The sequence below is a fragment of the Acomys minous genome (genome assembly GCF_964271855.1).
Source record: "Acomys minous genome assembly, chromosome: 4".
Taxonomy (NCBI): Eukaryota; Metazoa; Chordata; class Mammalia; order Rodentia; family Muridae; genus Acomys; species Acomys minous.
In genome coordinates, this window is record NC_140486.1 from 117,359,787 (window position 1) to 117,387,002 (window position 27,216).

Consider the following 27,216-nt stretch of genomic DNA (forward strand, 5'->3'; position numbering starts at 1 on the left):
ACCACCTGGCGTTGCCTCCTGTCCTAGTGTCTGTAATATGCTCGGAACAGACTGTTTCCAAGCCCAGGCACACAGTTTGCTCTTGCTTACCCGATCTTCCTGCTCAGCTTGCAGCTCCTTTACTCGATCCAGGAGCCCCGCCTTAGCCCTGTCCAAATTTGCTGCAAGGCCAGTTATGGCGATGATGTCTGACTGCAGCTCGGGAGCTGGTACATGTATATTCACCTGTCATGAGAGAGGCAACGTGATTCTAGAGGACCAAGATGAAAAGGACTGAAGCTTACTTGCCATAGGCCCAGGAGGAAGGTCAGTGGTTGACTGAACGAAACAAAAGGAGGCAGAGCCAATATGGGTTGATAAAGCACACGGGCACTCAGAGAGCCTTGGTTTTCTCCAGATAATGGTCCCCACATAGGACAGGCTCCAATGAATATGGGCTACCTCAAACTCATCCATCATCTTGCGGATTCCACTTCCCTTCTGTCCAATGATGTAGCGGTGAAGATCAAAGGGTACCTCTACCTCGATGGTGACTGGAACCAGTGCCTACAAGGACAATGGTAGAGATTAGGCTAAGAGTTGAAGGCAGAACAGCCCCACAAGCTCAAGGCCAACAGCCTGAGGACAGTGTACATTTTAGAACCTGCTCTCAATGTGACCAGCCAACAGACTACATGGATGTCAATAAACAACGAACAGGACAGGACAGGGAGTCCAGGGTAAGGTAAAGCAGGCAGGATTTACTCCTGCACCTCACTCTACTTTTGCACTGTAGCAGGCCAAGGCTCACTGGGAAGACACAGCACACAGAGGCCCAACTCTTAGAATGTCTCTGTGGTTGTAACAACTTTGCCAAGGCCTGTGTGGGTTCCAAGGCAGCCTCTTGGACAGGCGGCTCAGTTACCTGCACTCAAGTCCCACCATGTATTGCCTGTCATCCATTCTTCTCAGCCTTTGCTCTTGCATGGCATCTACTATCAATCATCAATGCTGGCACTGTTTGTAACTGTGGTGCCATGATGCTTACAACAGGACTCAGGGTTGCAGCGAACCTAAGGTTGACTACCTCTACTGCAAGTGACCGGACAAGACAGTAGGTGGAAGAGAGACTAGGCCCTAAGCCTGCGGTCAGGGAATGAGCTGTAGACCCCTAAGCCCTGGTGCAAAGAAGGGGCCTCCTGGGGCTGTGTGACCAGCCAAGAAAGGCAGAGAGCAAAAACGCTCCTACTTTCAGGACTGAAATGATAGGATCTACTGTCTGCTGCCACCTGGGCAGGGCATGAACCTTCAAGGAAGAGAAAGAGTGAGGCAAACGCACCTCCAGGGCTTCCTTGGCAGCCTCGCATTTCTCTTTCCGGCCAGAGATGATTATGATGTCACACCTCCTGGGAGAGCCAGGGTCGGTCTCCTTGGCCTCTCTGCCCTCTCCAGCCTCATCTCCATTCTCCTGGATGGAAGGCTCTACACTGTGAACTAGGAATAAAGGGGAAAGCCTAGTTGACAACTGCAGAGGTATACATCATATATACCAGTGAGCCACAGGCATACAGAAGTCCTAAAGCTTGGGGAGACAGGTATGTAGAGCTCAGTCCAAGTGACCTAACTCTGGACAGGTAATGGCATAGGGTTTCATAAATCTGAAAAGATAAGAGGGCCAAGGTAGGCCCATGACAGTTCTTCATGCCAGAAAGCAAGGAAAACCCCCCAACAGAGGGGCACATCATTAGAATATAAGCTAGCTGGAGTGGGGCTCTATCTTGCAATCACCCAGACACTATTAACCCATGGATCAAAGTGAGTTAATAAGAGAATAAATAAATAACAGGAGAACCACAACCTGGGATTAAGCGAGGCAAGGGTGGCTCTGGAAGAGCTCTTGAACTCTAGCAAGCTAAAATACACACTATAAACTGCATAATAAAACTACATAATAATACTAGCTACGATCCTGATGAACATACCACATTTAAATCAAAAGTCCTTGTTTTGTTTTTGAGAAGAGTTTCTCTGTGTAGCCCTGGCTGTCCTCAAACTCACTGATCTGTCTACTTACACACCCAACTGCTAGTATTAAAGATGTGTGCCCCTATCGCCTGGCAAAGTCAAAGGCTCTTAGGAAATACCCACTACTGATCAAAATGCACACTCAAAGTCAGAGAAAAAAATGTCTCAGTAGCAGGGGAACAGGCTAAGAAAACACACTGCAACTCTTCATATTGTTCCATGTGGCTTTTTCCTTTGCGTTTCAATACTAAAGTGCCGAGGAGAACAGACTACTCAGGTGTGAGATCCATACAGGAGTATGGCTAAGATTCTAACAAATGGCCTGCATCCTCAGGAAAATGGACTGGAATAACTGTGTGACAAGTACCACGGACACCAAGCCAATGACACTAAATGTTTACAGCAAGCTACAAGGTCTTTCTGGACTTAACGATAGCAAAAGCTCACACCCTGTGTTTCATACATGCAAAGCAGTCAGAAAGGTTCATACATGACACTTAAGGCCATTCTGGAAGAGCTGTGAGGTACCTCAATGGGTGCCCCTGGGCAGAGGTAAGATGCTTGGAGAGGACACATCTGCAGTACGTACATGGATGTGTCCAGGGTTCTTTATGGGGCTGAGCAGACACCCCACCACTGTGTAAAAAGTGTCCTGGGAAAAAGTGCAACTAGACTCTCAGCAATTTCCCAAGTAAGACACAGGGAGCTCCTGGCTCCCTTTATGGGACCTTGTCCTAGCTTTAGAGACCAGGAGGATGGACCTGAAGTCCATAGCTAGCATCCAAGCACCATTCCAGCGCCAAAACAAGAGGCAAGAAAGAACCAAAAGGACCGACTCATTCTGCAGCACAGGGGCAGCAATGGTCACCGCTGACGTGATCACCACAGAGCTAAGCATAAGCAGACCCACCTGGGTTCTCCTCTCTGTCTGGGAACTTAATTTGAACATTGTAGTCCCGGGTGATCTGCTGGATTCTTGAACCTTTTGGGCCCATGACAGATCGATGGAACTTCTGGGGTATAGCACATTCCACTGTCACTTGAGCTTCCTGAAAGTGTATTTAAAAAACAAGCAAAGGTCAAATTCTATAAGTCAATGTATACCATTCTCCCTATCATTTTTCTCACTAGTTCCACACCCCCTTTTTATGAAGTGAACCTACAGACCCCAGCATTGACGGGATGGAGGAGTCTGCAGGGTAGAGGGGCACACCTCCTGCCATAGCTTCTAAAGATACCCACAACCTACAGCACAGTTTTCACTACATACAAGGGCTGCCTCACTGCAGCAAGCTGCCCAAGAGACATTGTCTACTGCTGGGCAGCTAGAGCCTTTGTTGTCATAGCTATTAGCACAAGTGGCAAAAGGGAGATCATGAGGGATGTGGAGCAGGGAAACACTTGCTGCCTTGGTGATTCATGCAAGGTGCTTTTATGTGGCTGCTCTGTGGATTCATTCTCACATACAATGCCGACCAGAGCCCAGTCAGAGGCCCTTGGCACCTACCAGATCCTCAATGATTTCCTGAATGCGCTTCTTGGCTGCCTCCACACAGTCCTTGGCACCCTTGAGGGTGACTTTGTCGCTCTGTGTGCCGGAGCGTGGGAAGCTGACCATCACCCCGCCATATTCTTCAGCAATCTCTCGCAAAACCTGTCCTCTTCGGATAACAAAATGGCGGTGGTGCTTGGGGTCCACCAGCATGTAGTCTTCAACCACATTATCCTGTGTGTGGAAAGAAGCAACTGAAGACCCGCTCTCCTAGTAGCATGAGCAGTGTTGATATCTATAACTTGCTACCTACCAGGTTTTGTATCAACGCTTCCAGCTCCTTCTGGGCCTCTCGGACAGCATCCTCCTTTCCTATGATTGTGATTAGGTCCTGGTCCTTATCCTCAGCAGCTGGGAAGATGATGCGGGCTCCAGTGCTGTCACGGACCTTGCGGATTTTACCTCCCCCTTTGCCAATGAGGAATTTGTGGTACTCTGGCTTGGCTCGGATGTCCACAGTAAAACTCTTGGTTTGCTGCAGAAACAAATTTCATGTATGTTTGTCCCACAGAGGCTGCCTAAACTACAGTGTCTGAATAAGAGTGTTGAGAAGTAGGTGGGCTCTTTATGTACCTAAAGTGTCCTATAAATGCCCCATGGAATCATTATACCTTATACCTCAACAAAACAGAAAACAGCGAGACAAGACTCATTTTTCCCCCCAAAGCCACCAGAAAAGATGCAGATGTAATTCTGGTCCTGATACTTATCAGCAATGACTAAACTTCTCCATGCCATTTGTTACAACTAGAGGCTTGCCAATGTGTGGTGGCAAACTGGCAGACTGCATGCCCTGAGACCAGTGTCTACTGGGCCCCGGCTCTCTTACTTTTTCACATATTTCCAGAGCAAACATATATCAAGTATCCCACAGGCCAGCCCCGTTCCTCCCATATAGAACAACCAGTGCACAGAGAACTCACCAGCTCAAGCTTAGAGTGCCACCAGCCATATGGCCAAACCTGAGATGGCCCTCACTCATGATAGCCCAAATGCCAGTTTCACACCAAGAAAGCAAGGCACAACAAAGGCTTCCATTTGTGTGTCTAGCAGACTCATTAGAGAAAACACAAGGGCCCAAAGGACTACCTTTGGACTGGTCACCTGGCTACCAGCATGGAAGAAGAAAAGACTAAGTAGTGTGCACACTCAATTTTTATTTATTTTTCATTTTTTCGTTTTTCGAGACAGGGTTTCTCTGTGTAGCCTTGGCTGTCCTGGACTCACTTTGTAGACCAGGCTGGCCTCAAACTCACAGCGATCCACCTGCCTCTGCACCCCCGAGTACTGGGATTAAAGGCATGGGCCACCACGCCCGGCTAACAATTTAAAGAACTTATTTTTTAATTTTTTGGTAAATTTTTAAAAAGATTAATTTATGTATTTATATTTTATATATATAGTGCCCTGCCTGTTATGTACACACCTGCAGGCCACAGATTATATTATAGATGGTTGTGAGCCACCATGTGGTTTCTGGAAATGGAACTCAGGACCTTTGGAAGAGCAGTCAGTGCTTTTAACCTCTGAGCCATCTCTCTAGCCCCCTATTTTTGTTAATTTTATTGTTATTTTTGTTAATTTTGTTAATTTATGGTAGTGTTTCACCAAACACTACCATAAAAATCTATTACTCCTTAGAAAATATGTTTGCAAACAAAAGCATTATTTAAAAACTAATGTGGTGGCAAACACTTGCAATCTCAGAATAAGATGCTGAGGCACAAGGGTCTTAAACTTGAGGCTGGGCCTGTTATACACACAAAAGTAAATCAACAAGGCAAATCCAGTCCAGCACTATGTAAAACAAAAGGCCGGCTAAATATTCACACACAAAAGCAAATAGGACACCAAGTATGCCTAGACCAACTGCCTGACAAAATCCATACTTACTTCCCTCAAACATTCTTAAGCTAGAAGAAAAGGGAACATCTGTGTTTACTGGTGAGCAGCTATGGAAGACCCATGGCCGACTGAAGCGAAGGGTCAGCTAGGCAAGGCTATCCCTCACCTCGTCCATCAGAGGCTAGGGGAACACATGTGCCTACTCAGACATACGAGTTTTATATACAAGACAAAAATATACAAATATACAAAATGTTATGAGATCTCATAAGTATTTAGCATGCATAAATAAATGTATTTCTACATTCCAACAACAGGAAACTGAAAATTTCCATCTGTATTATTATTAAAAATAGAGGCCGGGCATGGTGGTGCACACCTTTAATCCCAGCCCTTGGGAGGCAGAGATAGGCAGATCACTGTGAGTTTGAGGCCAGCCTGGTCTACAAAGTGAGTCTAGGACAGCCAAGGCTACACAGAGAAACCCTGTCTCAGAAAAAAACAAACAACAAACAAACAAAACAAAAAACAGAGATAACAGTTAAGTCTTGCAGAAACCAGCCCAAGCGATTTTTAACAAAAATGAGTATACAGGATCAACACTAACATGGTGCCTTCCTTGATTACCCAGCACTTTATACTAAGAAAGGTTCTCTGGCTGAGCCTGAAGCTTGCTGTCTCTGCTAGCAGGACAAGCTGTCTTGCTCTGGAGACTTTCTGTCTCTGCCTCTTGAGAGTTAAGACTAGAGATGGCGGCTATGCCCACCTAGGGTTTGTTTTTTTTTTTTGGCTCTGAGGATCCAAATCCCAGTCCTCATGGTGGTGTGAGAAGCCATCTCCCTAGGCCCCAGCAAACATTTCCATTTAGATTAAAAAAAAAAAAAAAAAAAAAAAAAAAAAAAGGTATCCTTGTATATATCTGTGCACTGTGCAGTTGCCACAGAGGCCAGAGATGGTGTTTGATCTCCAGGAGGTTGTGAACCAACCTGTGATGTGAATGCTGGGAATGGAAATCTAGTTCAGAGAGTAAGAGCAGTAAGTACTTAACCAAACTATTTCTACTCTGCCCTTCACCCCAATTAAAACAAACAAACAAACAAACAAAAACCCCAAAGAGACCAAACATGAAAGCTCCCATCAGCTGATGTGCAAACTTCCTGTTGGGCTGACTACCCCAAACCTGTGGTGCTGTCAAGCAGAAGGGTCTATATTCAGGCCTGCAAGATTAGTTTTTTTGAGACAGCTCTCACTATGTATCCCTTACTGGCCTAGATATGCCTGGCTCTGCCTCCAGAGCTCTGGGAGTAAAGGCATACACCACCATACCAGCCCCTGGGCGTTGACAGAAGGACCAAAGAAATTCAATGGAAAGTCTCTGGAAAAAGATGGTGGTCAATCAATTTTGATGGTAGTGGAGGTCAGAACTACACCCAAAGAATTTTGAGTTTTACAGTAAATCCTATTTTAACCCATTCTAAAACCCTTAGCTGCTCCCCTGAAACCCCCACCTCATCAAGTCAAAGTCCCTATGTTCTAATATCGTGTATGCGGGCATTTGTACTCATAGGATATTTGGTGACAGCAAAACCAAGACACACAAGTGTCTATATAAAGCCGTCTTTGACCCACCACAAAGGAAGAGCTTCTACACCAAGAAAAGTGAGTGTCAGCAGTGACTCACCTTCTCCTCAGCCAGGTGCAGGAGCTGCTTCTTGGCCTTCTCTACATCCGAGGAAGGGCCCCTGATGACAACGGTGTCACTTCCAGAACCTTCCACAGGAAAGTGAATGTGGACACCACCACATTCCTCCATGATAGAGCGAATCAGACGGCCCTTTGTGCCAATAAGAGAGTTGTGCAGTTTGGCAGGGATTGAGACTTCCACCTCAGCTATGTTGGCCTGAAATCAAAACACCAAGAAGAAATTACAGTTGTTTGGTGAGAAAAGGCCAGAAGAAAAGAATGTGGCTTTGAAGAAACTTTCTAAGGCGTGCTGGGTGGAGGTCGGCAGTAAGACATATACAGCACACTAGGACAGCCATGACTCTGGAGTATGCAATGTGAAAAGTCACACAACAGGATGATTTCATGGGTGTAAAAATCTCAAGATTATCAAACTGCACAATGAAAACATGTAAACAGCTTACTGCATGTTAAGTCTTTAAAAGTTAAAATTAAGTAGGTACAGGAGCAAGAATTTGCTTTCCTTTTACAAATCTTTTTGTGTATGGATCATGTGTCTGGGTGCAGACAAGCACAGAGGTCAGAGGACAATCCTGGGTGTTCATCCTCATCTTCCACCTTGTCTGTGGCAGGGCCCTCTTTTTATCCACTACGTATGCTAGGCTGGCTGGTCTGTAAGATTCTGGGCATGCCTCTTGTCTGTAATTCCCATCTTGATGTATGTACACACAGTACAATTACAGATGTGTGCTGCTGCACCTGGCTTCATGTGATTTCTGAGGTTCTGAAATCATGTCATTTGCTCAGCAAGAGTTTTATCCACTGAGCTATCTCTCTAGTCCCAGAAATGATTTTTAAGTGTTATAAAAATTAACAAAAGGAAAATGCCTAGTAAACTAGCACTGGTTCAAACAGAAAGGACAAGTGTCATCTGTGCTGTAGTGCCAAGAAAATAAGCATCGAGAGAGACAGTTGAGAGCTGCTGAACACTTGATTAACACTCCCCAGATTTAGTCGGGCGTGGTGGCGCACGCCTTCAATCCCAGCACTCAGGGAGGCAGAGACAGGCAGATCACTGTGAGTTTGAGACCAGCCTGGTCCACAAAGTGAGTCCAGAACAGCCAAGACTACTCAGAGAAACCCTCTCTTGAAAACAGAAACCAACCATTTGTAACAAAAAAGCACTCTCCAGGTTTAAAGTTCAAGTCTCTAAACGAGCTCAACACAGGCTTGGAAGATTATGCTAGGAACTTTACAAGAAAAATAAGGCTCTACCAAGAAACATTTCCCATTACCAGGTCCTTCTGGATAGACAGAATCCGGCTCCGGGCAGCTTCACAGTTGGCTCGCTTGCCAGTGATGACAATGGTCTCAGAGTTGCTGTTCTCTGCAGGAAGGTCAATCTTGGTGTTGCTTTCTTCTCGAATCTAAGGGAGAGGTACATAAGATCAATAACTTTCCTATGGTAGACACAACAAGGCTGGCAGGAAGGTCAGTCCCTCCTTGTAATCCATAAAGGCTTTAGGGTTGGGCAAGATGACTTGATCACCTTTTTAATGTTTGCGCCTCCTTTCCCAATGATATTCTTGTGAAACTGTTTGAAGATCGGTACAGAAATTGAATAGCTATTTTCCACCTTAAAGACAAGAGGATGGCACAATTAACTATTCATGTCAGGGAGTGCAATCTCCCTTTTACCCAGAAAGCTAGATGACCTCAAGCACCTACCACTGGCGAACACACTCACGCCGCCTCTCTCCCCACCTGCTTACCTACCATTAGGGAGATGAGTTGAATACCATCTCATTAATTTGGCATATCAACTTATACAATGTCCCTTTCTAAAAAGTGGTAGCCCAAAGACTCTGGAGCTCTTCAGGATACCCCAAACAAGCCTTTCCACACAGCTTCAAACAACAATGTGCTGAGGGAGGGGCTCAGAAATCGATGTCAAGGCTTGTAGCTGCTGGTACCTACAAAGCCCCAGCACGCAGGAGCTTCATGGCAATAATTCAGTGGTGCCTCTCAGGGGAGGCAGGAACTACAAAGGAACCCCGGCCCCCCTGCCCTGTGTCCATGAATACATGGTGATCTGTGTTTTTTTCCATCAATTCCTTTTTTCACTTTCCAAACCGTTCATAGCTTATCTTTTTTCTTTCTTTCTTATTTTTTAAACAATAGTTTTTTGTTTTTGTTTTTTATTTTTCTTCTTTCTCTTTGAGTCAGATTCTTCCTGTAAGCCCAGGATGGCCCTGAATTCAGGTTCCTCCTGCCTCTGCAGGCCAGGGTTACAGACACGTGCAATTACACCTCCCTTCCCACTTCATTTTTTGAGGAAAACAGTCAATTCAATAAATTACTTTCTCTTCCTGCGTTCCCTCTTGTTCCTTACCAAATGAGGCAGGTTCTCTACCTCTGTATTTGAAGATCCTCTCAATAAAGGGAGTGGAAAACCAGAAGCTCCTACTTGAATTCTACCACGTACAAGTTGGCATTAGGGCAGTGTAAACAAAACATCAAGGCACCGAGAGAGGTGCTACCACCTCTTTGTTCCAAGCCCCCAAGACAGTGGATCATAGGTCACCCTTAGGGCAGTGCTCCTATAGGTACTCTGAAGTCCTGTGGGAGTTCCTGCTCCCCAACCCCAGAGGATGGATAAAGTCACCTACCAGGTCTGCAACCATCTTCTGCATGTACTTAGTACATTTTTCCACCTCATTCTTGGGGCCTCTGAGTTGCACAATATCACTTTTTTGTGCTGGGTCTGGAAAGTTGATGATAACCTAAAACACATCACCAGAAGACAGTGCACAATTATCCTAATACTGAACTTTGGGGTAGCGAGATGGATCAGTGGGCAAAGGAGGCTGATGCCCTGATCTGAGGACTCACACAGTATAAGAGAACTCCTGAAAGTTGTCCTGAGGCCACAATCCATATACCTGCTGTGGTATGTGTGCCTATGAGCATGTGTGTTTTTTGCTTTTTTTGTTTTTGTTTTTGTTCAAGACAGGGGTTTTCTGTGTAGCCTGGCTATCCTGGACTTGATTTGTAGACCAATCAGGCTGGCCTTGAACTCACAGAGATCCGCCTGCCTCTGTCTCCCTAGGTGCTGGCATTATAGGCCTGTGCCACCTTGTCTGGCTCAAGTACGTATGTTTTTAAAAGTGAAATACTGAAAACTCCTTAAGTGAAGATTGTTATATCCCTCTAAGTTAGAGAATGCTTTTGGGGTTGGTCGTGTAGCTCAGAGGCAGGGCACTTACTGGCATGTGCAAGGCCCTCAGGGGCTTGATTTCTGGGACCAAGAAAAACAAACAAATGGAAGGAAGGAAGAATGAAAGAAAGGACAGAAGGAAGGACAGAATGGGGAATGCTTTACCTCTGGGAATTTGTCACGAATTTCTCGAATCCGTTCACCTTTCTGCCCAATGATTGTGCGATGAAATCTTTGCTCAATGATTAGATCCTTGGTACGCTCGTTTTCCTAAAATAGAATTGAAGTGGATGACGCCATTCACCACAAGAAAGGCTACTATACTTTCCCCTCACCAGGCAACATATGAGGTGGTGCTCAGCTAGTTCTCTGCAACAGCCTCTGCAACAACATGCCATTGGGAGTGCCTACTCCAGGAAACCTGCTACACCTTGTCACGCTGTTTTGTACTGGTAGCAAGCTATTTTCCTGAACATGGTATGAAAGAAGAATGGATTGCAGGTCCCCTCAGCCACTACGCAGAGGCACGGTAGAATTAACCACTAAAATGAGCAAGAAACACTTGCTTCCACGAAAACTATCAGGAGCTCAACATCCTACACAGCAGGGAAACCCTCCTTGAGTACAATGGCCTTGGACATTCCCTACTTGGATAATTAGGAAAGAATGGCTCCTCACAGGGCACTGTACCCACCCCGGCACCATGTCCTCTATTGTCCCCATAGAACTGTTCGAAGAAAGAACAATAGGCAGAGATGGGATCCAGGAAGAACACCATTAGCCTATAAAACATTGTCAAGAGTTCTGGTGGATCAGACAGCGATAGGCGGAAGATACTCCAGGGCATTGTACACAAGGCAAGAGGCCAATGATGATAACAGGAGGCTCTGGCCTAGAGACTAACTCAGGGACAGTGAGAGGACAGCTGAAGGCTGGACCTCACCTTGGATTACAGTGAAAACAAAAACAAAAGATAAAAATCACTTCTTATAAAGTATTTCTTCTGGGGGCTGGAGAGATGGCTCAGAGGTTAAGAGCACTAACTGCCCTTCCAGAGGACCCTGGTTCAATTCCTAGCACCCACATGGCAGCTCCCAACTGCCTGTAACTCCAAGATCTGACACCAACAGACATACATGCAGGCAAAACCATCAACGCACATAAAAAAAAAATAATAAAAAAATACGTATTTCTTCTGATGTGAGCTTCCTAGCATGGGAACAAGGGTAAGAATATGAACCGGGACTAATACAACTATCAGGTCCTAGTCAGCTTGTCTAAACTTTTTTTTTTCCTTCACTTTAGCTGGCCTGGACTCACTTTGTAGACCAGGAAGGCCTAGAACTCACAGCGATCTGCCTGCCTCTGCCTCCAAGTGCTGGGATTAAAGGCAGGTGCCACCACACCCGGTTCATCCTTTCCTGGACTCCTAAAGGTGTCAGTGACTGTCACGTGGGGCCAGTCAGGATCCCTGAAGCATGATGGCTGCATGTGACTAGAAGAGGAGTAAGGTTTGGCTCAGTGAAGCATGAATCTCATTACCAGGCACCCCAGGCTCACAGGGAGTGAGACTGCTATGATTCTCAAGTCACTGGGGCCCTTTTACATTCTAGAAAAGATAGCCCATCTGCGAGGCTGCAGCCAGGGACAGGGGACCTCTGCTCTCTAGCACTTGGCAGTCAAGCGCAACAAGACTTGCTGTTGCTCTGGGGAGGACGGCAGAAGCAGCATGGCTCCAGGTGGTCAATTAGATGTGCTTTGGAGAATTCCATGCCTCAGGACCACACACTCCAACAGCATTTTCCCTCAGAAGCAGCCAACAGGCCCAAGCTGGTACCTCTTGGGCAAGGCCCAAGTGCTTGGCTTACCATGCGAGAAGCGAGCTCCAGAAGCTCCCGCTTGGCCTGCTGCACACCCTGTGGGTCTCCCTCAATTCGAATCAGGTTACTCTTTTCACTGTCAGGGGGGATGCGCACGGACACTTTGTACTGGTCTTTGATTCTGTTGACTTAGGACAAAAAGAAATACATCTTGAACAAAAAAGGAATGGTGGTCAACTAATGACTAACAGTCAAGAGGTGAGGGTCAAGCTTCAATATGCGAATCAGTCGTTCCCATTCATCAAAACAAAACCATGCAGTGTCAAACAATCAACCTGGCCGTGCTCTTCACCAGACTGCCCGGTTTCTAGGGCACTGGTCTTCCAGCTCTGAATATAAGCTGTGACTGCCTTGAGAGCTTCAAATGAGTGGTGACTAGTGTCCATCAGTACAAAACATAGCTGGTCTTGCGTATACGGATGGCCTCAGAATATCTAACATATACCAGATACTACTAATATGCAAGTAAATTTGGAAACTATAATTCAGACAGTAAATTACACGCATTAAATAAGGACATGGCCACCCCATGGATGCGATTCACCCTGATAAATCTAGGGTCAATAGCCCTGGCTGGTTTTCAACTGAAGAGATCTGCCTGCCTCTGCCTCCTGAGTGGTGGTGTGTACCACCACACTAGGGCCATTTAAAAGTGCTTTGGGAGGCCCCATGCTCAAGGGATCATGGCTTTGGGAGTAGTATACTAGAGCACCGCTGCTGTTCAGTGACTAAAGGGTCTAAGTGCTAACCCAGACTGAATACTGCAATGCCTTCTGCAAAATCTCCTCCCATCACTTTCTCTGGACATAAGACGATGACCTCATTCTAGACCTGCCCACTGTACAGTCAGGAAAAGTGAAGCCCAAGATAGGCTCCACAGGCCAGGCGGTGGTGGCACACGCCTTTAATCCCAGCATTTAGGACAGGAGACAGAGGCAGGCAGATCTCTCTGAGTTTGAGGCCAGCCTGGTCTACAGGTTGATTCCAGGAGAGCCAGGGCTATACATAGGGAGTAACCAAACCAACCAACCAAACAAAACAAATAAAACCAACCCCCCTTCTCCCCCAAAAAAGATGGGCATCACAAACAGAAGAAGTAATCTAGTAGGGACAGATGCAAAAGTAAGAGGTAGGGGTGGGTTGGGGGAATAAGCAGATTTCAGATTAGGGAAGAAAAGGAGTGTTTGTAACTGGTAGAACAGTTCTTTGACCATGCTACAGTTCTGTGATTCCTAGTGAGCAGAAGTTATTTTCAGAATTGTATGACAGTTCTTCTGTATCTATTAAGTAAACTCTACAGGTAACTAAAACAAAAAGCAAAACCATAAAAGCAAGTTCATGGGATGTATACACAAGAGTCAAGCTGCATGTGAAGTAAGTGCCAACTGAGGTCACTCTGAGAGGACATTACCACCATCATGAAAATGGTACAGAATAGAACTACTACCACAGAGAATGGATCATTCACAGCAAACTGTGGGGCCAACAGGATTACACTTACAAGCAACAAAAACAAAATAGATGGGCTCAGGTCATTAGAAAATGCAAGTGTGTCCTATACGAGTATAGGGGATTAAAAAAGGACCTTAGTGGTAACATACACTGTGACCCCAGCTCTCAGGACCCCGAGACAGGAAGACTACCAACTCAACTATCTGGAGGTGGACTCCTTGGCCTAGCACTTTCAAGCGCCTGGCTTTAATTTCCAGCAGTCTATATTGGGGTCGGGGGATGGTTGGTTCACTTTAACATATTACTGAAGTCAGTGCATTTTTGTGCTGTTCCTACAATCTAAACTAACAAATTAAAGTTGAGCTTGAGACAGTACATGACTATTCACTTAACAGCATTCCTCTCTGAGTTGATGACCACGGGCACAAGCCTGGAAGTTACTTTAAGAGTCCCACAAATACTGATGGGCTAAGCACAGCAGGAGGGATGAAAAAGAGAATTTTCAGGTAGGGGTGGTTGATTGCTGAAAGTGACAATTTACCTTAGCCAAAAGGGAAAAGGAAGGTGGAGGAAGCAACATAAATTTCTGTAGCAGCAAGACCTTGCCTGGCCTCTCTACCCAGCATTCTGGAGTGTAAAGCAAGACAAGCATGTAGGCCCTCAGAGAGGCCGTTCTTCTCAGGGTTAGGGGACTGGGCCCTGCCACCATCCCCAGCCTTACTCACTGTTGGCTCCACTCTTTCCAATGAGGTGTCTGTGGAATTTATGGTCGATGTTAATCTCTACATAGTCCATCCGATTAATCTACAAGGGAAGAACAAAGGCAACAGATGAATGCTTGTGGCTCCAAGATACACCCAGCCATTTAGAAATCCACGAGACACCGGGACTTGTCCTTTCTTTTTTTGTTTCGCAAGACAAGGTTTCTCCGTGTAGCCATGGCTATCCTTGAACTTGCTCTGTAGACCAGGCTGGTCTCAAACTCAGAGATCCACCTGCCCTACCTTCCAAGTGCTGGGATTTAAGGTGTGCACCACACAGAGTAGAACTCGCCCTTTCTATCTCAACAACCAGGAATTGCTCCAAGATTGTCCCTGTCACCCTCCAAAGTCTCAACCTCAAAATGGTTTTCTTTACCCAGAACTCTGGGACTTCAGGCATCTGTTTCACAAACTATTGCACACTGAACTAGGCCAATCTTCTGCGTCCATGACCACCCACCTAAGTCCCAAATGACAAGCTTTCTACCTCTCTCCACCCTTTCAGAGCCTCCCCTGTAGCCAATAAATGTACCGCGTACAGGGGCACTTACCAGGTCTTTGACCATTCCTTCAATCTGTTCTTGGGCTACATTCACATCTTCCGTGGGGCCCTCCAGGGTGATCTTGTCCTCACCTTCTGTGAACTCGATGTGAACCTACCAGACCAAAACGAGGGAAGGAATGGCCAAGGCCAAATAACACAGCTGCTATGTAACTGTACAGGTAGTGAGGGTCTCATCCACCACCAACACAAAGAGCTGAAAGGAAGGGTTGGTGGATGGAACTAAATTTCATGGTCTGATGCCTAATACACCTTTTTGCTGAGACTAGGCGCTAGGAAGCCCTTCACACTGTGCTCCCCTTTGATGTGTACAGACATCACCACTTTTCATGTTCTCGGGCTCTGATTTCCCTTTTGTAAGGCGGACTTCACTTTGATTGTATAAAGAGTAAAGACAGATGGCAAGGACAATGTGTTTTCTTTCTTTCTTTTTTTTTTTTTTTTTTCATTTTTGTGTGAAAATCCACGTGTGTATCATCTGAGGTAAATGCCAAGATAATTCCTTTGCTTTATTCAAGAGGCAGGGTCTCCCAATCAAATCCAGAGCTTGTTCGGAGGACCCTGTTTCTACTTTCTGATATTAGAATTATAGCAATGCTGCCATGACCACATGGTGTAGATGCGAGTTCTGAGGTCTAGTCTTCACACTTTCTCAGCAAATACTTCAGTGGCTGAGCTATTTACTCAGCCAAGGACAAAAATTTAAGAACAAAGCAATAGAGGAAAACTCACTGTTCACATGAGCAGGCCAGTGTCTTGCTTGTACTGTTAGAAAGTTGGAACGGGAGAGCAACTTGTCTACATCTAAGTAAATCATCAGTAATTCTAAGGCTAGAAAAACTAAAATGACAAGCCAGACTACACTAGTATCAACAAAATAGGAATAAGAGTGAGAGCGGGCTCTGTTCCCTCCTAGTAAGGACAACACAGATATGAGGAGATTGATTACAAATGCTTCAGTCCCTTTCCCACTTGCTCTTCAAATTATTATGAAGCCATTATACTTTAATTACTAAGTTTATTTATTTATTACATATACAGTGCTCTGCCTGCAGGCACATCTGCAGGCCAGAGGAGGGCATCAGATCACATTATAGAAGGTTGTGAGCCACAATGTAGTTGCTGGGAATTGAACTCAGGACCTCTGGAAGAGCAGTCAGTGCTCTTAACTGCTGAGCCATTTCTCCAGCCCACTAAATTCATTGTTAAGACATATATTAAACCTGTTAATGAAAGCCTTCTCTAGTTATAAAGACCAAAAAAAAAAAAAAGTGCATATGCTTAAAACACTTATGTGCTTCATGGTTATTAAGGGAAGGTGACTGTATCAACAGGGTGACTGGGAGTTTATAGGGTTTCAGTCTTCAAAGCATCCATACAACAAATAGCAAAACCAAAACCATGTCAGGCAATCTTAAAATACCAGATTGAAAATAGTTCCCTACCTTTGGCATTTGCTGAGTGATTTTGGCCAGGTTCTGCCCTTTCTTACCAATGATGAAACGGTGAAGCCAAGAAGGGGCAGAGACTGAGGAGACTGTAAAACTGTTGGCCTAAGGAAAAAACAGGGAACAGATGTGAAGGTTTGTAGAGTTCAAGTTTATGATAAAACAAAGGTCAAACCAGGTGTGATGGTGCATTCCTTTAACCCCAGCACCAATGATGCTGAGGCATGGTGAGCTCTTAGAGTCTGAGGACAACCTGGTCTAACAGACACAGCCAGATCTTGTTTATTAATATAATGTTTATTATAAAAAGTCAGACTGCTCATATCTGTAAGTGTACAGAGGTGCAGCCGGGGACACAGCTCAGCCAATAGAGCACGTGCTGTGTGAGCTCAGGGAGTGGAGTTTGATCTGCACAGCTGGATGTGCTAATGCATGTTTGTAATTTCATTACTGGAGGGATGGAAGTAAAGAGACTGTGTCTCAAAACACAGTGGTGTCAGGGTCTCCTGAATGATGGCGCCCAAGGTTGTCTTCTGGACTCTATGTATACCAACACACATGCACTAGCACATACACCCCCCATGCTTGCACATAAACATACACAATCGGGTATACCAACAAGGAGCTAGTCCACAATGTGCCCCCAGAAATGATGAGAGCACACTTTAATCTCAGAGAACGCTACCTTGGCATAGACTTCAGTCAACGCCTGTCCCAACTTTTCCGGCTCGCCGCGCAGTATCACAGTCTCAGATGTGCTGTCTGAGGGTGGAATCTCAACAGACACGCCAGTTCTCTCCAGGATCTCTTGCAGTGAGTTGCCCTTTGGCCCAATCACGTACTTGTGCTGAGATTTCTTCACTTCCACTGCAATGGTTGTAGTCTTCTTCTTCTAAGGAAGAGAAGCATAAGGCAGTCAGCAGGGAGGATGTGGGGCACGGGCAGTGTGGGCAGAACATCTAAAACAAGTCCCAGAAGAACCCAGATGTGGGTCTCCTACAGTGGAGTGAAAGTGGCCTCCCACTAACCTCCCCAGAAATTCTACTTCTAAACATCAGACTCCTCCCAAGTTGGTCACTGCCTGCAGGTTTCAAACCTCAAAGTCTGAATAAGCTAAAAAAAAAAAAAAAAAAAAAAAAAAATCACCTCTAAAAAGTATGTGCCACCTCTATGGCAATAACCTACTGGTGAGGTCACAGATCCAAGAAAGGACGCACACATTAAAAAACAAAAACAAACAGGACACCACCCTACAATGCACCCAGTAGGCCAGAGGGAAATGTGGCTACCAAGCACTGAACAGGTACTGTACCTTTTCCTCATAAATCTTCTTAATACGAGCTACAGCCTGAGCCAGCTGCTCCTTCTCTCCAGTGAAGACGATTTCTGTCCGGTTAACGCTGGGTGGAGGGATGTTGATCCGCGTCCCTGTCTCTTGCATGATCTCACCCACAAGTCTATTGTAGGGCCCAGCGATGAAGGGGTGGAAGGCCTTCTCCACCTCTAGCCTCTCTACAGCACGCTTGTCCTGGAAGGGACAGAACGAACTGATGAGAATCCCTCGGAAGAGACAGGCTTTGCCAGGCACAGCCAAGGCCTGATACACACGGTGCCTCTAGGTAGCTTTGAAAGTGGCAGCTCACTAGGAGCGAGCCAGTGCTGGGCAGGGGGCAGAGTGCAGGGACAGAAGCCACTCAGAGGCCTCACCTGCTCAGCAGAGATGAGGAGAACCTCATGGCGAGCTTTCTCAATGCCTTCTTTGGTGCCAGTGATTTTGATCTGATTACTGGGGTCATCTGGGCGTGGGATCTGGATTTTGGTTGCAGTTTTTAATTCTAGGTCTTGCAATTTCTCTCCATTTTTGCCAATAACAAAGCGATGGTGTTCTTTAGGAATGGCAACAGTTGCTGAGGCCTGTAACCAGAGAGTCCAACCAAAAAACCCCATTTATGGTTCTGATAAAGTAACATTTTTCTAAAGTATTCTCTAGCTAGAATGATCAACCCTATCTTGTCCAGTTACAACCATGAGAGCTCAAACACCACACCATGGTCACAGGAGCCTCCCTGGCCCTCACTAGGGCTATTTCAAGTGTACCTGTACTACTGCTCAGACTTCTCCATTATAGGAAAAAAAAATCTGACTGCATAGAGAAATTACTAGTTCATTAAAATCATTTATAACAAGAAGGAAAAAATATTCTAGAAATCAGCAACCTTCACTTTAACAACTGAGAGTCAGAAGGTATAATGCTAGGGTGTAGATTAGTGGTATAGGGCTTGACAGGTATGTATAGACCCTGGCTTTGATCCTCACCAGGGAAGTGAGAGAAATGTACACTACAAGCTAACATCACTACATAAAAACTACGAAAGAAGGCTTAAATCGCAAATATATCAACTCTTGTAATTTTTTTTTCCACTGGAGTCCCCACCTCCTCCCCTTGTTCTTGAACAGAGTTTTTCTGTGTAGCCCTGGACTCACTTTGTAGACCAGGCTGGCTTCGAACTCACAGAGATACACCTGCCTCTGCCTCCCAAGTGCTGGGGTTAAAGGCATGCACCACTATGTCCAGCACAATTTGAGAATAAAGTTGATTATAAAATTTCCATGCACTGGGAGGTAAAGACAGGATCCTGGAGCTTGCTGGCAACCAGTCTAGACAATCAGTGAAATGCTAGGTATAGTGAGATATCCCATTTCAAAAAGAGATGAAAGAATTTTGAAAAACTGAAAATAAACTCAAACAAGTGGTAGGAAAACCCAGAAAAGAAAATTATATTTTAAAATATTGCCTTTTTTTTTCCATTTTAAGCAGAAATAGCTTGAACTCATGATATCACTTTCTCAAAAATGTGTTTTTGTCAGCCCTGCCCTCTGAGAAGATTCAGGAACCTGACCACTTTACGTAGCAACTGCAGCAAACCTGGCACTTCTCCACTGCATCCCCACTCCTCAAAACCTAAGGGAAACATTCTGAGATCTTTGGAAGGCTACAGCTAAGATTATCCTGAGATAGGTTTCTACGTTAAAAATTAAGAAATTCTGATTACTGGGTGGCACAAAAAGCTGCCTGCCAGGAGCATCCGTGAGGGGCACCTCCAGCCAATGATGAGGGAGGCAGCTTCTGTATCAATGCATCCAAGCTCACAATGTCACCACCACCACCAACTCCTTTGTACCTGAAAAATTCTTATATTCCAGGTATACAAGTAAAATATTTAAGATAAATTTATTCTTTGGCATATATATATATACACATTCATATTTATTAGTAACAAAATCAAATCTACATAATGAGATGGATATGCATTTATTTTTTACATAGAAAATTAATTGTGGTTGGAAATTTGATACCATAAGACACACAGCATCTTTTTAAAAATTAAACTCAATTCAACCTCTCAAATATTCCTATACAATACAATCCAAAGATAAATTGAAGTTTGACAGTTACCTGTTGTTGGCCAGCTGTTGTGGCGCATTCCTTTAATCCCAGCACTCGGGAGGCAGAGGCAGGCAGATCTTTGAGTTTGAGCCCAGCCTGGTATACAAAGAGAGTTCCAGGACAGCCAAGGCTATTACACAGAGAATACCCTGTCTTGAAAAACAAAAACAAAAAAAACCCCAAACCAAAACAGAAACCCAAAAAAAACCACCCCCCCCAAAATAACACATACACATAAAAACAAAACAACAAAAGACAATTACCCACTGAAGAGTAACTGCAGAAAAATAGTAAAGGGGAAAATGATTTACTTATTTATTCTAGGAAGCAAACCAAGGACTTGTACATGTTAAAAAGCACTTGATCAGCCTGGGGATGGCAGTGCACACACTATTAATCCCAGCACTTGGGAGGCAGAGGCAGTTGGATCTCTGTGAGTTCGAGGTCAGCCTAGTCTACAGAGTGAGCTCCAGGACAGCGAGGGATACACAATGAGACTTTATCTCAAAAATAACCCCCCAAATAAAGTAACCAAGCACCAAATACCAGTCCATAGGAAACCATAAAGGAAAGCAGAGCACTGTTAAGGAGTCATGTGATGCCACAATCAAATGAACATTGATTTAAACAAACCAACTTGAAAAAAGACTAAACAAAGTAAACGGATGTTTCAGAGCCAGTATAATACCAGTCATGATGCTACCAATCACAAGCAACAATTTTACCTTTGTGAAATTTAATTGTGTAATTCCACTTTAACAACTTGTGTGGTTGTCAGTGGCAGAGCAGGAGCATATGCCCCTCTCCCAGCTTGTCTAAAGTCCCAGCAGCAAGTCAGAGTAGCCCCTACCGCTGAACAAACCACACAGCGTGGTAGCTGTCATGTGACACTTTAGTAAGATTTTTCTGCCTTTTTCTTGGCCTTTAGGAGAAATGCACTGCAGATTTGCTTTTATTCTAATGGTCATCAGACTGTTATGAATGGAGAAAAATAAATCTAATCTTTTACTTCCCAAGTATGAGGCCTGGAAACTGATGATATACTGCCTAGCAAGCTCATTCTTTTTTTAAGGTCTCAAACGCTGAAACTCTTAAATTTCAGCCTTAATTTTCAGTACATTTAATTCAATGGCTGATCTGACAGGTACTATGGTTCTATCACTGATTGGGGGTGGGGGGTGTTTCACTAAAAATCACAAAGGGTTCTAAATTTTCCTGTTCTAACTACAAACTACTGAGCTAGAAAGAATCCAGAAAAGCTCTGGCCTTCACCAGAATCAGCCAAGTAACAGTCATTTAGGATGCCAGGCCTAGGGATACCGACCTGGGTCTGCAGTCTAGCAACAATGTCTTTCCGGGCTTTCATGACCGCATCCAGCTTCCCTGAGACCATGATGGAGAGGCCTTGGTCTTTGGCCAGAGAGAGCTCCAGGTGAGCACCAGTCCTCTGCATGATCTCAAGGCAGATTTTTGCTTGTTCACCTTCGCCAAATTGGTTCATGTCCTTATATTTTCTCTCTTCCAGGGGTACATGAAACACCTGTTCAGAAAAGACCAAAGACAAAGTTAAACTTTCAAAGAGAAGAAAGAATGACTATATACAAAATGTACTTATCAATCAGCCATTCACTAAGTAGCACCTTAGGACAAGGCAGTTGGATAAATAAGAGAAATCACCCAAGTCAGGAGCGGCTGCCATTGTGGTGCAGAGAACTATGCCCATGACACAAACGGAAGAACATCAGAAACAAGAGCCTGGGAAGGATTTAAAGGGAAGTGAGTGACTAGGTGAAAAAAACACTAAGGGCACAATGGAGAGACCTTTCTGAAAAGACAAAACAACATCCATGATAGGAAACAGCAGAGGCAGCAGGCAGAAGACCAGACCAGGAGGCAACATACAGAGCTCTAAGCATAACAAATGCTGCTTAGAATCAGGAACTTTATAGGAAAGCAGGGGAGGAAGCAAGAGGGATCCATTACCCCATAGAGGTCTGAACCATTCAAGAGATCCATTTAACAAGAGCTATGATAGCACAAGGCCACAAACAAATCAAGATGCAGTTGCTTATGTACCCCAAGACAAAGAGTTATGGTTACATTGGTGGGAATTCTGTCACTAGGCATCAATTCTAATATCCAGTAATACGCAACTTTAGCTAGCAGAAGAGCCAGTGAAATCAAAGGAAACCAGGAAGTAGCTGCTTACAGACAGACTAGCTTTTTCTTTTTTCTTTCTTTCTTTTTTTTTTTTAAAAACGGGGTCTTACTATGTTGCTCTGGCTGACTTCTGACTCAGGAGATCAGCCTGTCTCTGGCTCTTGGTGCTGAAATTAAAGACGAGGGCCACCAAGCCCAGCAACAGACTAGTTTTTGACCATCATATGGATATGAAAGGCAGACTTGGGAAATAGGGACGACACTGAACCCATGAATCTGACAGATATGGCCTATCTCAAACTGTGTGCCATCCCAGAGTGCTAGGGAGGCAGGGTGGGATGACCAAGGCAAAAAGTGTGCTCTACAGAGAAGGAAGGAGAGCTGTTTAATCACTTAGACACCCCTACCCCCTTACATACACCAAGTGCTCTCATCATTGCATGGTCACAAACGTTCTATCAAGTCCTACTACTTGATAGAACAGATAACACAAAGAAATGGTGTTTCTACCTGAGTGATGACAGAGGCCTTGATGGGCCGGATCTTGTTACTCCAGGCTCCAGCAGGTTCTTGGGTACTTTCCAAGCAAGCTGCTTTCTCAGGAAGTGGAGGGAAGGCATCCTTGTAGGTTGGAGGGTCACTTTCCTCTTCTGAATTTAAAGTGGCAACTAGACCAGAGAACACAGAGTAGGAGGAAAATACTACAATTCAACATTATGAACAAAAACAGTTGGAAGGGTTTTTTAGCAGGAACCCTCCACTAAAACAATGCTACTATCACACTCCTCGTTCATAGCTCTGGGAAGGCCCTCAGGTAGCCACGAGGCCCAGCACCCTGAGTGTGTCAATTGGATGGGGCTCGAGTATCCCAATCCCAGGAATGAACATTTTTTGCCCTCTACATGGTCTACTATGAAAAGTCAAGACAGTATAAGCCCCATTTTAGCACTAAGATGTATAAAATCCTTGAAGGCAAGCTTATGACAGATTTTTCGGCCCTCATATTTTCTAACAGCACAAAAGCACATCGTGACTATAAATGTTTGGCCCTGCGTAGAAGTATGACCATTGCTTTTAAGAATGTTCAGTTGTCTTACCTACCAGGATAGTGGGTAAGAGGGGAGGACATCCTATTGAAACTTTAGGTGTGAGAAGCCTGGGAGAAAGAGGAAATAGAAGGATCCAGCGGGTCCTGGAAAACTACAGGCGAGTCTGGGCCCTGGGGTCCTCCGCAAACTGTGGCAACAGCTAAGAAAAAAATAGGCAGTAAACCTCGAACCCCTACCCGGACTAGCCGATGGACATTCTCCACTGTTGAGTGGAGAAGGAGATCTAACTTTCACACAAGCTCTGGTGCCCCATATTTGAACATGTCCCTTGGATGGAGATGCCTGGTGGCACTCAGAAGAAAGATAATAGGTCACCAAGGAGAGACTTGATACCGTATGAGCATATTCAGGGGGAGGAGGTCCCCCTCAGACACAGACTTAGGGGAGGGGGATAGGGGGGAAGTGGGAGGAAGGGAGGAATGGGAGGATACATGGGATGGGCTAACAACTGAGATGTAATATGAATAAATTAATTAAAAAAATATCGTTGATAAAAAAAAAGAAACAATGATGAACAAAAGAAAAAAGAATGATTCATATTTTTTCAAAGTACATTTCGAACTCAAGGTTAAATTTAAGGATTTAGTTTTGACATGTAAATCATACAAAACCATGTGCTGTTTAATCATCTTTCAAAAATTCTCTATATTCTAAAAAAAAAAAAAATGTTCAGTTGTCATTTGTAATGTACGACAGCTAAATTAACTCACACAGAACTGTCTCTGATGTCCTCTCAAGCCAAGACTTGGAGAAATCAGGGCCTGACTATTAGTCATGCTCATGGTCCATGAGGCTCACGCTGTTCATACTTTTGTCCGTTTAACCACGATCTCCGCAAAATCAAGTGTATGACTCTTTAGACAATTCCAAGTCCCTAAGGCTGAACAGTATCTACCAGTAGCAGGAGCCAATAAAAACACAATGGAGCATGTAAACATAGAGGGACGAGATGGCCTTTGGAATTAGACAGGCCCGTAGCCCAGGCTCCTGCTTCTTAGCCTGATGGTGCTGGTATGAGCGTGATCTCTTGCAGTGCCACTTTCCCTCTTAAGAAAGGAGATCCTACAGATAGCTGCATTTAGGCCCTTGATACTGAGACCCAGACAACCAGCAGTCTTAGGAATGACCAACAGTGATCACTAGGAATGAGTGGGTCAAGTGTGACTAAGAAATGAATTTTTAAAAGTGTAATTAATTAAAAAAAAAACTTTTTTTTTTTTCAGAGACAGAGTTTCTCTATGTAGCCTTTAGCTGTCCTGGACCCGCTTTATAGACCAGGCTAACCTTGAACTCACAGAGATCCCCCGTCTCTGCCTAAGTACTAGGCTCAAATTCATTTAAGAACTAATATTCAGTTCCATTATGGGAAAACTTCTTAGAGGAGTCAGTTCTTTCATTCACCTGTGTAGATGCTGAGATCAAATCCACATTCATCAGGCTTGGCAGTAGGCATCATTAACTACCGAGCTGTCTTTTCAGCTCAGATCAAAGACTTTTGTATATAAACAGTATTCAATCAAAATGTCCTGTACTTATAAATATATACTAAAATTTAAAGAAAAATAACAAAAATAGCCGGACTTATGATTTTTTTTAAATTGAGATACCGCAATAAAAATATTTTACATACATTGGGGTAAGTATATTAATTGTACATGCCTATAATCCCAGAAGCAGAAGGATGAAGAGTTTGAGGCCAGCCTGGTCTAAGCAGCAAAACTTTTGTCTGAAAATATTTCGGGAAAAATTTTTTCACCCCATCTTTTATTTAACCTGGGCTAGCATTCTATTCTACCGGACAGTGCTGGTCTTGATCTGGGCCAGTGGCCTTCAAGAGTAAAGAAGTCAGACCTCACCTTCATCCTCAAAGAGCCCCAGCAATGTTTTGGGATGCTTCATAGCCAGTATTTTTGTACCCCATAACTGGAACAGCAATTGTGACAAGGATCCCATTAATAGCCACTTGCTAAGTTAAATGGATTTCTAGGAAACTGCCCACATCTACACTTACTGTTTCTGGAGTCACTCCTCAAGCCTGTCCAGTCTCACTCACAACCAACTAGTACACATTAGCACAGAAGCCCAGTCTCAGAAGTTAACAAGGACTTGTAAAGGGGTCTGTTACCTTTGATCTGTTGTGGAACCAGTCCACTTCTATGTTCAGCAAAACTCTCTTGGGTCAAAACTGCAACAGAGCTCATGGTTGATCTCACGTCCACACACAATCCTAGTAAGACACTGTATCAAGAAACAGGTAATCAGAGAAGAGACTAACTCACAGTGGTTTATGGGACTGTTATTTTAATTGCTTCAGTCAGGGTTTTTTGTTTTGTTTTGTTTTTCCAGTCAGGGTTTCTCTATGTAAGAGCCTTGGCAGTCCCAGACTTGCTTTGTAGACCAGGCTGGCCTCAAACTCAAGAGATCCACCACCATACCCTGCTCAGTCACTATTTATTTCACTACTTATTTCCCTCACAAGGTTGGATGTAAACTATTCTTCATGTAAGATGTAAGCTTTCAACTGAAGGGTGAACATGGAAAATGAAAATAAAGTAGAGTCCTAGCCCACTGTTTTCTCAGAACTGTGTGGCATACAGTAGACAAGATTTGGCTAAGAGACCTAGTGCTAGGTCTGTGCCACCTAATCACTATAGGAGCCAGAGAGATGGCTTCAGTAGTAACTTCTTACCCTCCCCCAAGACCACGGGCATCCGGGACTACCAGAGCCTGGCGCCAGTCAATTCCAGAATCACTCTAATAGCTATCTCAATTTTATTTTTAGTTGTTCAAGATATGCCTCCTGATGCTTATAAAAAGGACAACTACTACAACGAGGATGTACAAGGTGCTTATCCAGAGGCCAAAAGAATCACTTCCAGCACTTCACTGGGACAGTGTAACAGTGTAACAGGTCCAAATGCTGTCTTCTGACACTCTTGCCCAGGTGTGGGAGGAGATTCACTCTCCAGAGGAAATTGGGTCAAGGCACAAAATTTCTTCCTCTAGGACAGCTATGGTTATTGGCTCTAAAGGCCCCGGCTCTATTTGGAAAGGCTGGTGCAATTCAGTGTTCTTAGACACAGGGTTGGCTTCTCTGCTTTTCTGTAATTCTTAAGAGGCTTCAGAGAACCAGTGTGAGGAATAAGTCATTTTCTTTATACTATTATGCACCAAGTGTCTTACATGTACCACATCTTGGCAAAATGCAAGTACTTTAATATATTAAGCATCTGGGGGTAGGGGCACACACCGCTGACTCCAGCATTCAGGAGGCAGATGCAGGTGGATCTCTGTGGCCAGCCTCAGAATGAGTTCCAGAACAGCCAGGGCTTTGTAGAGAAACCTTCTATCAAAAATAAAACACCACACAAAAAAAAAAAAACAAAAACCAAACCAACCAACCAACCAAACAAACAAACAAAAACCCAAATCTTAGTTCATTATAGTAAAGTAAGACCTCTCCCCAAATTTAGAAAACTTAACTCAGCATTCCTAAAGCATATTAAGACCCAAATCCTGAAAAAGCATAATTCACTTGTAAGAAGAATTAGAAACAGACACAAGGCAGAGGCCACAGCTGAAGAACAGACAAAGAAAGCCAGGGAAATGCCTTTCATGGCACAAAAGACGAAACCTAACGAAAGGAAATACAGGCTAGAACTAACTCAATGCATCTTGCGTTCCAGGCACATCAAGTCTTCAGGAAGGGCATTCAAACTTACCAGCAAAATGGTCGGTAGCCAGAAAGTCCGTCCCGAGGTTGCCTCTGTCAGCCTGCCAGCTTTTACTGGTATACGGTAGGAAGAGAGCGAGAAAACAAACAAAACATAAAGGTTACTTATCCATGCTTTATAACTTAGATCCTTTATTCTCAAGAAAGAAAGGGCTGAATGCTTTTTTTCTTTTAAAAAATTATTTATTTACTCACTTTACATCTTTTTTTCTTAAAGGGCTGAATATTTGACTTCTAATAATAACAACAGGCAAATTTCTTGGGAAAGAACAGCACAAAGGCTCTAATCTTAGGCATTAACTTTGCACAAGACACATTACAGTAAAACTCAGTCATCTCAAACTTAGATGATTTTAGAAGTG

At 44.3% G+C, this 27,216-nt stretch overlaps 1 protein-coding gene across 3 annotated transcripts in view; it reads right to left on the reverse strand.

The window, feature by feature from the left end:
• HDLBP (high density lipoprotein binding protein) overlaps positions 1-27,216 on the reverse strand; it is a 66,803-nt gene that overhangs the window by 5,441 nt on the left and 34,146 nt on the right. For all 3 annotated transcript variants that reach the window (XM_084778352.1, XM_084778354.1, XM_084778353.1), the window contains 22 exons: positions 26,844-26,908; positions 25,247-25,359; positions 22,523-22,680; positions 21,177-21,392; positions 18,112-18,318; positions 17,717-17,932; positions 17,090-17,296; positions 16,402-16,509; positions 14,946-15,050; positions 14,359-14,437; positions 12,170-12,309; positions 10,467-10,571; positions 9,754-9,867; positions 8,634-8,720; positions 8,380-8,511; positions 7,083-7,301; positions 3,810-4,031; positions 3,512-3,730; positions 2,915-3,053; positions 1,319-1,473; positions 442-546; positions 91-225 (listed from right to left, as the gene is read on the reverse strand). In XM_084778352.1, the coding sequence (XP_084634478.1) occupies positions 91-225; positions 442-546; positions 1,319-1,473; positions 2,915-3,053; positions 3,512-3,730; positions 3,810-4,031; positions 7,083-7,301; positions 8,380-8,511; positions 8,634-8,720; positions 9,754-9,867; positions 10,467-10,571; positions 12,170-12,309; positions 14,359-14,437; positions 14,946-15,050; positions 16,402-16,509; positions 17,090-17,296; positions 17,717-17,932; positions 18,112-18,318; positions 21,177-21,392; positions 22,523-22,680; positions 25,247-25,322 (3,144 nt within the window). In that variant the 5' untranslated portion in view covers positions 25,323-25,359; positions 26,844-26,908. The remainder of the gene's footprint in view (positions 1-90; positions 226-441; positions 547-1,318; positions 1,474-2,914; positions 3,054-3,511; positions 3,731-3,809; positions 4,032-7,082; positions 7,302-8,379; positions 8,512-8,633; positions 8,721-9,753; positions 9,868-10,466; positions 10,572-12,169; positions 12,310-14,358; positions 14,438-14,945; positions 15,051-16,401; positions 16,510-17,089; positions 17,297-17,716; positions 17,933-18,111; positions 18,319-21,176; positions 21,393-22,522; positions 22,681-25,246; positions 25,360-26,843; positions 26,909-27,216) is intronic.